Here is a 10,674-nt window from a genome sequence, read left to right on the forward strand (position 1 = left end):
GTGGTCCGAAGTCAAAAGTTTAATTTAGACTTACTTAGTCAGCAAAAAAACTTAAAAGCGCGACACTGACCGAGTCTAAAATGGAATGTTTATGAACGTTTACAGGAATATTGTTTTTTTGTCAGAATGCTTTTTAAATATTGTAACTGTGGTTTAAGTGTGGCGGTGGTGTTGTTTGGGTTGTGCGCGCGCTTTAACGCAGTAGCGGAAGGGGAAGAGAAATTCCGCGTTGAGGGCCGCGCGCTCGTGTACGGCGTGAGAACAGAGGAGTGGACTCCGCTCGCGCACGTGCTGCTGGATGGAGAGGAGCATGTCGGCTTCGTCAGGTTTTAGAGCTTATGTGCACAAAAAAAAAAAAAACATGCACCAGCTAGCATGCACTATCTTTTAATCATATGTTTTAATCCCACCAGGCTTGATGGAAGTTTCACAGTAAATGATGTGCCTTCTGGATCTTATGTACTCCACATTGTGTCACCAGTGTACAGATTCGAGCCTGTCAGAGTTGACATTACTGCAACAGGCAAAATGCGGTATGCTTCTCTGTACTGTACAAGATGTGAATACCTTCTCATTCTTATCTCTTTAACTTTAGAATATGATTTTGGAAGTGTTCAGTGCAAGGCCAATGACAGTAGCTGGATTTGTCACAATAGCCTATAGTGATTGTGCACTGTGCACCAACAAAACAGAAGTAGTGTTGCCAGCTCTTTTCAGGGGAAAGTAGTACAAAGCATGCTTAGAAAGTCGTTAGAAGTCACCGGATGGAGTCATAGACTAATTTGCATATTAATTGCATTGCCACATGAAGAAGGAAGAGTGACACTTGGTATAGAATAGAATAGCTTTGTCAGAATAGATTATAACTGATTTCTTATAGAAAGAAGAAATCTCTGGTCATGGCACCACTAACTAACTATGTACATACACTATATGGCCAAATGTATGTGGACACCTGACCATCACAGCTAGATGTGGGCCGTCTCCAAACTGTTGCCACAAAGTACTGTATGCTGTAGCATTACAGTTTCCCTTCATTGGAATTAAGGGACCCAAACCTGTTCCAGCATGATCATGCCCCTGTGCACAAAGCGAGCTCAACCGAAGACATAGTTTGCCAAGGTTGGAGTGGAAGAACTTGAGTGGTCTGTACAGAGCCATGACCTCAACCCCACTCAACACCTTTGGGATGAATTGGAAAGCCGACTGCACCCCCAGGCCTCCTCACCTGACATCAGTACCTGACCTCATTTATGGACTTGTGGCTGAATGAGCAAATTCCCACAGCCATGCTCCAAAATCGAGTGGAAAGCCTTCCCATAAGAGTGGGGGATATTATAACAGCAAAGGGGGGACTAAATGTGGACTGAGAGTGTTCAAAAAGCACATATAGATGTGATGGTCAGGAGTCCACAAACTTTTGGCCATATAGTGCAGACAAAAAGAAGCAGTTATAGTCAGATGTTGAGAACTAGACACAAAGGAAAGTGTTATGTATGGAATAACATGCTTTTATTACTTATAAATACACAAACCTGCCACTTTAATAGGACCACCTCTACACCTGCACATTTACGCAATTATTCAATCAGCCAAACATGGCACAGTGGCAGCACTGTAATGCATAAAATGATGCAGATACAGGTCAAGACTTTCATGTAATATTTACATCAATCATCAGAATGGGGAAAAAATTTATCTCAGTGACTCTGACTGTGGCATGGTTGTTGAGTCAACTGAACCTGCTCTCTCTACTTGTATACCTCATATAATTGAATGAAGGACAGTCGTTAACCTAAAAAAGTCAGTAGATTTGTTGTTGAGCTCTATTTAAAGTAAACAAAGGGGTCTAAAAGTTACTAAATCTAGCGACAAAGTTGGTAAGTTAGCAAAACTGAACAGAAGTGACATATTTAGGAAGAAAAAGTAAACATGAAAAACTGAGAGCAAGTAATTTGTTCAACTTAGTAACATAATACAAGCATAGAGTAATATTGTCCATTGCTGTCCCACAGTATAACAAAACATGACAACACATACCCAAGTATACTAGGTTTACCTAACACTAATGTACTATAGTACATCATAATGTATTACTAATTTTTTAGTAAACCCCAATATCCATTTGGATTAATATACTAATTTTATAGTATAGACGTTAATATGATGTTAATACAAACATGTGCACTGAATAATGTGTATGAGTTTGAAATAGTGTTTTTTCCCTTCTCATTCACAAAAAATTAGACAAAAAAAATAGAAATGTCCCCCACTTTATAATGCTGTCTTTAAAAATGCAATGAAAGTCATTTTCTCACTGTTTCTTACTTATGCTCCAACACTCTTGATAGAAACTACATCTTAGCCTACAGTTAACAAAGCTAAAATAGATACTTCAAGGTTATTTCCAGTGTTGAGCAAGTGTGCATAATTCTGAGTGTGGAAGTATGGCTGCTTATAGCATTATACAGTATACATTACAGTATAATATGCTATAATTCTCCTCTGCTTTTGCTTATCTTTAGTGCCAGAAGAGTCAATTACATCAAGACATCTGAGGTAATCCAGTTGCCTTACCCTATTCAGATGAGATGTACAGGACAGCATTCATATTTTACAAAACGAGACACATGGGGTTGGTCCGATTTCTTCATGAACCCTGTGGTAAGCTTGTTGTTATTACGTATTTTCCCGTTAAGATGCAGCATTAGGTGATAAGATGGAAAGCTTACACTGAAAATCTGGAGTCTGTAGCCCACTTAGGAAGCCTTAAGATCAAAGTCTGTCTGTCTGTCTTAAGATCAAAATTTAAAAGCCCTTGTGTAAACAGGTTGTAAAATGAGAGATTTATCAGGGATTATCTCTGTTCAGCTAAATTATATTTTCTGGAACCCTTTTGTGGTGGGAGGGGGATGGGGGGTTGGGTGGTTATTTGTTCGATCTGTCAAAAAAAAGAAAAATATGTATATATATATATACAGTCAGGTCCATAAATATTGGGACAGTGACACAGTTTTGGTAATTTTGCCTCTGTACACCACCACAGTGGATTTGAAATGAAGCAGTCAAGATGTGACTGAAGCGTAGACTTTCAGCTTTAATTCAAGGGGTTTAACAAAAATATTGCATTAACCGTTTAGGAATTACAGCCATTTTTTACAGAGTTCCTCCATTTTCACAGGCTCAAAAGTAATGGGACAAACTAATATAATCATAAATATTAGGATTATTTTTATTACTTGGAGGTAAATCCTTTGCAGTCAATGACTACCTGAAGTCTGGACCCCATGGACATCACCAAATGCTGAGTTTCCTCCCTTGAGATGATTTGCCAGGTCTTTACTGCAGCCATCTTCAGTTGCTGCTTGTTTGTGGGTCATTCTGCCTTCAGATTTGTCTTCAGTAAGTGAAAAGCAGCTCAGTTGGGTTGAGGTCAGGTGACTGACTCAGCCATTTAAGAACATTTAATTTCCAAGCTCTTGGGCTGCTTTCACAGTATGTTTTGGGTTGTTATCCATCTGTACTGTGAAGCGCTGTCCTATCAGTTTTGCAGCATTTGACTGAATCTGAGCAGAAAGTATAGCTCTGTACACTTCAGAATTCATCCTGCTACTTCTATCAACAGTCACATTATCAATAAACCCCAGTGACCCAGTTCCATTGGCAGCCAAACATGCCCATGCCATAACACTGCCTCCACATGTTTGACGGATGATGTGGTATGCTTTGGATCATGAGCCCTTCCTTTCCTTCTCTATACTTTTCTCTTCCCATCATTCTGGTACAAGTTAATCTTGCATCAGAACTGGTCAGGCTTTTTTTAGAGGTTTTTTAGCAAAGTCTAATCTGGCCTTTGTGTTCTTGAGTGTTACCAGCGGTTTGCATCTTGAGGTAAACCGTCTGTATTTACATTCATGAAGGTGGCTCTTGATTGTAGACTTTGACAATGATACGCCTACCTCCTCCAGAGTGTTCCTGACTTGGCTAGATGTTGTGAAGGGGTTGTTCTTCAATAAGAAAAGAATTCTTCAGTCATCCACTTTAGTTGTTTTCTGTGGTCTCCCAGGCCTTTTGGTGTTGCTGAGCTCGCCAGTGCATTCCTTCTTTTTAAGAATGTACCAAATTGTTGATTTGGCCCTCCTAAAGTTTCTGCTATCTCTCTGATAGGTCTGTTTTGTTTTTTCAGCCTAATGATGGCCTCCTTCACTTGCATCAACACCTCTTTGGACGGCATATTGAGAGTTCCCATGAACAGCTACCAAATGCAAATTCAACACTTGGAATCAGCTCCAGACCTTTTATCTCCTTAATTTATCATGATATAAGGAGGAAACAGGCCACAGCTGGCCATGAAACTGCTTATCAGTCAATTGTCCCATTACTTTTGAGCCTGTGAAAATGGAGGAACTCTGTAAAAAATGGCTGTAATTCCTAAACGGTTAATGCAATATTTTTGTTAAACCCCTTGAATTAAAGCTGAAAGTCTACGCTTCAGTCACATCTTGACTGCTTCATTTCAAATCCACTGTGGTGGTGTACAGAGGCAAAATTACCAAAACTGTGTCACTGTCCCAATATTTATGGACCTGACTGTATATATATATATATATATATATATATATATATATATATATATATATATATATATATATATACATATATATATATATATGTGTGTGTGTGTGTGTGTGTGTATATATAAAGACAGCCCAGTATTCCTCTTAGTTTAAATAACTACAGACTTGCATGGACTCACATGCGCTACCAAACCTATCTTTGCAGGCCTGCATTCACACTGTCTACTACACTGTTTCATCCTTAGGTCATTGCCTTAGTCATCTTTTAGGCGAGTGGTAGCAGGGGAAATGCCTTTTCCCCTTACTCTTCCATTGACATGGCATCAGTCTGAATGACAGTTTAAATACCTTAATAATATTCAAGTGACAGAAGATAGGATTGGCTCACTTGCTTTCTCCACATTCCTCAGGTTCTCATGATGGTGCTTCCCCTTTTGATCATCCTTTTTCTCCCAAAGCTTATCAACATGAATGACCCAGGGATGAGAAGGGTCAGTCTCATCTTGTTTTCTCCTCTTAAAAGTTCTTTAAAATGGTTGAAACCTGGACTGCAGTTTGAAAACCTTACCATATGTGTTACACAGGAAGGGAAAAAACAAACACTATACTCTCATGCTCTTAATCACTTACCAGGGGGCATTCTATCCCCAAAAACATCTTTCTGTTTTATTAGATAATAATGATGATTACAGTTTTTCATTCATTCTGTTGGTTATGCATATATGCATGATTAACATTACTTAACATCTGATACTGACCCAAACAGTACAATATTACGTATCTGATTGACATAGTGAAAAATAACATGCATATTGTTTGAGAAATATAATTGGACAAATTTAGTATTATGTTTTACTGTTTCTGGTAGTGAACTCTACTGTACTACTTTATTTATTTCTTTATTTATTTGTTTATTAGGAAATGGAACAGTCAATGAATATGCTCAATCCCAGCCCTGAGCTTCCAGATGTGTCCGAGCTCATGACCAAGTTCTTTGCCCCACCTAAAAGCCAAGGTAAATCAGGAACTCACAGGGGACACAGAGGCAGTGGTCCACGCAGGAGATAGCACGTACGTGAGCAAGAAGACATGTTACTCGTGCCTTTGTTTTATCCTGATTTTCCCATTTCAGTCGTTTGCTAAATTAGTATCACCAATTGTGTGCCACAAGCTTTGATACAGTATATGAGAAATATGTGTGATACTATTACCACTGACAGTGCTTTAGTTCAGTATGTTTTTATTAATTGGGTTTTCGATACATTTCTGTTTTCATTGTGCTAGTATTTATTCAGTGTGTATTTATTTATTGATTTAGAGAAAACAGGTAAAATATATTTAAGTCAGTTTTATTAATGTTATATATTTTAAATAATGATACTATTTTATTAGCATTAATGATACTATTTTATTAGCATAAAGTGAGGGCAACATTTTCAACTACTAGCTTATTTCATTTATTGTACTTATTTCGTCTGTATGCTATTAAATAACTTTAGAACTCTAGATTAGATATGTGGGTCTCTAAAAAGCAACAGCCTTGGCCGACCACTATGGAAGTTGAATGGGTGAAGACTAAATATATCACTAGTGAAAGTAAGAGGGGCTGTAAGGGACAATATGCCAGAGAAGGCCCAACTGATAGTGGATATCTGGTGTCTGTGTGGAGCTTGCTTACAAGAACGGATTAGATGAGTGTAACATATAAATATACGTGGCCTTTTTTGGGGGGGGCTTTTGAGAGCTTGTAACCACTGTAAACACTGTTATGTTGACAATAAAACAACATAGATCAATCTGTTGTGACATCTGTCTCATTGACTGTGAAACATTTTGTTGCCATTATGACTGCATGCACAAACATACTACCCTTAATATATCTTTAAAGAACATACACAGTAAAGAAGCATGTGAGCTAACAGTGAGATTAAAAAGTATGCCACTCCATTTAATGTTACAAAGCAGATCACTGAATATCCAGCAGATCACTGATTTATATCCTTTAGATCACTCTAGTCAGTGATTCAAACCCATACAGAGATAAGCAGAGACATAATATGCTCGTTGTAACTGCTGGTTATAACTGCTTAATACTTTAATATGAATATAAACTGATGTTGGTAAAGGATGGGTTAATATTGTGCTGCCTAAATTATGCAATTTCCTATGTTAATCGAAATACAAGTTATTGGAGAAGTTATTACAGAGTAACAGACACATAAAAGATTCATAAAAACTATACACGCTGGTCCTGTCCCAGATGACACAGATAGGCCTACAGTCTTTAATCGTTGTTGTGTTCCAGTGTTACATGAGAAAGAGGCTGAAGTCCATTGCTGATAGGCCCAGGGTGTGTGACCTGTGATAGAGTCAGTGTGGACTCTGAGATTCAGATTGGGACTTTCTTTCTTTACAGCTCTATCTGTCTAAGAGTAAGGGTTGTGTGTGTTGTAAGTAGTCTGTAGCAAACGTGATACATGGTGAAGGTGAGATTTTTTTTTTTCTAAAAATATCCTTGTGCCCCTAGTTACAAATGACAATATATAATTTACAGTAGATGTATATTACCTTGAATATAGACTACTACTGAAATTTTAACGTGTTGAAATTTTAACGTCACTTATTGTGCATTACAAACACAGTGAAGTCTAGTTAAGTGAACTGCTCTGCTATGGTTATTAATCTGTCTATTATTCTCTTACTACTAAAGGATGACACTTTTTGAGGGTAAGGTGATGGCTTTCTTGAGCATTGCCATTTCAGCTGGAGTACTAGTTGCACAGGAGCAAGCTAAAAACATCCATCTTCTTTCTCCAGAAGAGCAGAAATTCATTCAAAACTTCGGACATAAAGGTAAAAACCAGGCTGGTTCTGTGGTTATCAACATTTACTTGTTTGTTTGTTTGTCTATATAAATTACTACACTTTTAATTATGTTTAAGGAACCTATAAGAAACTTTCTGTGTATTGTCATTCATAGAACCCATGCCCTATAACACTGAGAAACAGCACTTGATTTGAGTTGAGAACATTTTAACCTTCCACAACTCTATTATAGCTATATATTAATCCACAATCCAAATCTTTTAACCCTAAAGATGTATCTTTACAAATGACATTTTTCAGGGCTGTTTGCTATGAAGGAGCAATGAAATGTTTAAGAACAGAGGTCACAGTTCTCACACAATATAATCAGTCTCTTCTAAGTTACATGTCCAAGCTCCTGACATTAGACACAAAATCAGCTCAAAAGAATGAACTGATGCCAACTATAGACTGAAACTCTTTGTATTATGTCCAATCTTATCCGCAAGGAGCCGGTGTGGGTGCAGGTTTTCTTTCCAAACAAGCAGGAGCCACACGTGATTCCACCTGTTTAATCAGTTGATCTTGGCTTTCAGTAGACTATCAGGTGTGGCTTCTGCTTGGTTGGAATGAAAACCAATCTTTCTGAATAAGATAGGACACCCCTGGCATATAGCCTGCAGTCCAGGGTCTCATATCAACGGGTAATTACAGTTACTTCACCCATATTCACATCATCTCATGACACTGACGGGTGTGGCTCAAATGGGAGCTCAGTGTAGCATATTACATCCAATATGTGCAGTGTATGCAACTGCGTAGTTGGCACCAGTACCAAGTACCAAGCTTATTTTTTTTTGCTTGAGATCTATTTGGCACTGCTGAGCCTGGTATGAGATCTTTTCCAGATATAAACACTACAATAATTACAAAATTCACGCTATATTTTAAGAATCTAAACAGCACATGAGCTGTATTTCAGCCTGTACAGCAGGGGAAAATGAAAAGTGCAATGCAGTGGTTGCTTCTGGTGTAAAAATTTTGGTAGAAAAGCTTATGTTACCTCACGATCCAGTAAGCTCATTGGTGATTTCCATTGCTAAATAATCTGCTTTCTGGAACTAACAAGCATTGATGAGTGCAGTTGTTATTTTCGGGTTATAGCCCTGTAAAGTCTGTATGCTAACTTGTTCTTTTTTGGTTTTAGTGTAGGCATACTATTGTTTTGCTTCATAATGGCCTATTCAGTTATTTTAGTGTAATTTCCATCATAATTTTTATAGCATGAATAAAATCGTCATCTTAAGGGGTCTAAAAGTTTGTATGGCCTGAGGCTACAAAAATGGCCTAATCCGTTCTCTATACCTCTATACATTTATTAGACTCTGAAATGCTGAAATGCAACTCTAATCATAATTAATGACCCATGTCCCAAACACTACAGCCCAATATTCAAAACAACTAATCCATGAATTGTTTGATAAGGCAGTTTAATCTAGAAAGTGTATTGTACTGAGTTTTCATAGAATTGTCATCTGCATCTTTCTGTACCAGGGTTACCCAGGGACTGTCATGAGCTGTGGGAAAGTTCTGGAGGTCAGGTCCGGGATGGTGTCTATATAATCAAGCCCAGAGATTCACCCATCGTAGCTTTCTGTGCCATGCAGGAAGGTGGCTGGACTGTGATCCAGCACATCACAGTCAATAGCAGTGTGGACTTTGACCGCTCCTGGGAGGAGTATAAGTTGGGCTTTGGAACCTTGACTGGCAACCATTGGCTGGGCAATGAGTACATCCACCAACTCACCAGTGGACCCATCCGCTACAAGTTGGGCATCAAACTGGTGGACAAAGATGCCATAACCAAATCAGGTGAATATGACCCAGCACTGGTGGAAGGAGAAGATGCACAGTACAGGTTGCGTCTGGGCTTGTACCATGGCACTGCTGCAGATGCTCTCACTCTGGACCCAGAGAACTACCTCCACGATAACCAGAAGTTTACCACCAAGGACCGTGACAATGATAACTATTTCCAGAACTGTGCCAAGCTAGAGTTCCAGGGAGTTGCAGGTGGGGGGTGGTGGTATGACGCTTGTGCCGGTGCCAACCTCAACCGCCGGAACGTCATCTATTGGCAAAAGGACTGCAACAAGGAGCACCTGTGCAAATATGCCTGGATGATGGTAAAGCCTTCAGATATGGTCAAAATCGTGCATCCCGCAGATTGCAAAAGGGATGAGCTCTGAGCTTATTGCATAGCATTCAGTGTGTGAGAGGGCTGATCTGTACAAAATCATGAAAAGTTTTCTCTTTGATCATTTGATTTAAAAATAGCATTCAGAATGTGGTAGGGCTGATCAGCAGAACAGTTATGATCAATAGTCTCTTCATCATCTGATAAAAAATTTGCATTTAGACTGTGGGAGAGCTGATCTTCAGGAAAGACAGGATAAATTTTCTCTTGATCATTTGATAAAAACTCAGGTAACTGAGAAGGACTGGGTCTTAGAAAGCATTTATTAGCAGATCAATTGTGAGGTTCTTTTATATAGATCAAAATACTATAATTGTGTAGGGATTAACAATGTTTTGAAGTAGATCTATATTTTTGCAAATCATACATACAAAGAGGTTTGCAATAGAGGGCACAAATAATAATAATAATAATAATAATAATAATAATAATACAGCTGAGTGATAGTTTATTACCTCCATTGCGACTTATAATGTTAATAATATTTAATGTAATATTGTGATATCGCTGTTTAATTGATAAACTCAAATATCCTTTAAAAAATCTTGACGTAATCTAAATATATGATAATACATTAAAACAAATAGGGATCTTATAAACAAAACAGCAAAAAGGGGTGCAGTTAATGGGTTTACTAATCAGTTTAATTAAAAAAAAAAAGATGGAATTGCAAATACATTGCACAAAAATATTAACTTGAGCACCAAAGACTCCGACTCAGAACATAGGTCCTGTTTGCTGTAGTCCCCCCTCCTCCCCCCTTTTCATTTTTGCACAGGTTTTATTTTTTTTTTGCCAATCTTATATTTTGTACCTCAACACTTTGAGCTTGTGGCTCTTATTTGTTTCTTCTATAATGAATGTAAAAGGCATTTGATGGGCATGTACAATCTTGATCAAGCATTTTTTCCCATTCAGATTAAAGTGTAATTTCCAAAATATTAATAGCTTCTAAGACTATATTAAGCATAAAAATAAGAATGTCAGCTACAAATCAGAGACCATTATGCCACATCATACATTTGTTAATAGCAC

At 38.0% G+C, this 10,674-nt stretch overlaps 2 protein-coding genes across 2 annotated transcripts; both read left to right on the top strand.

Moving 5' to 3' along the window:
- Positions 1 to 6,362, top strand: LOC113530108 (ER membrane protein complex subunit 7). Its single transcript, XM_026919862.3, has 5 exons — positions 1 to 326; positions 414 to 533; positions 2,526 to 2,664; positions 4,988 to 5,068; positions 5,496 to 6,362. The coding sequence occupies exons 1-5, from the start codon at positions 127 to 129 to the stop codon at positions 5,643 to 5,645; spliced, it is 690 nt and encodes a 229-aa protein (XP_026775663.1). The 5' UTR covers positions 1 to 126; the 3' UTR covers positions 5,646 to 6,362.
- A 544-nt stretch (positions 6,363 to 6,906) lies between these two features.
- zgc:194887 (uncharacterized protein LOC571819 homolog) lies at positions 6,907 to 10,580 on the top strand. Its single transcript, XM_026919861.3, has 3 exons — positions 6,907 to 7,063; positions 7,288 to 7,430; positions 8,937 to 10,580. Exons 2-3 carry the CDS (start codon positions 7,289 to 7,291, stop codon positions 9,629 to 9,631), a joined length of 837 nt encoding a protein of 278 aa, XP_026775662.3. The 5' UTR covers positions 6,907 to 7,063; position 7,288; the 3' UTR covers positions 9,632 to 10,580.
- The last annotated feature ends 94 nt before the right edge of the window (positions 10,581 to 10,674 follow it).

The sequence above is a fragment of the Pangasianodon hypophthalmus genome, chromosome 10, assembly GCF_027358585.1.
Source record: "Pangasianodon hypophthalmus isolate fPanHyp1 chromosome 10, fPanHyp1.pri, whole genome shotgun sequence".
Taxonomy (NCBI): domain Eukaryota; kingdom Metazoa; phylum Chordata; class Actinopteri; order Siluriformes; family Pangasiidae; genus Pangasianodon; species Pangasianodon hypophthalmus.

Coding starts and splice junctions, on each gene's coding strand:
- LOC113530108 (XM_026919862.3), top strand. CDS start 127: ATGCTTTTTAAATATTGTAACTGTGGTTTAAGTGTGGCGGTGGTGTTG. Junction 534..2,525: donor ACTGCAACAGGCAAAATGCG/GTATGCTTCTCT, acceptor GCTTATCTTTAG/TGCCAGAAGAGTCAATTACA. Junction 2,665..4,987: donor ATTTCTTCATGAACCCTGTG/GTAAGCTTGTTG, acceptor CACATTCCTCAG/GTTCTCATGATGGTGCTTCC.
- zgc:194887 (XM_026919861.3), top strand. CDS start 7,289: ATGACACTTTTTGAGGGTAAGGTGATGGCTTTCTTGAGCATTGCCATT. Junction 7,431..8,936: donor TCAAAACTTCGGACATAAAG/GTAAAAACCAGG, acceptor TTTCTGTACCAG/GGTTACCCAGGGACTGTCAT.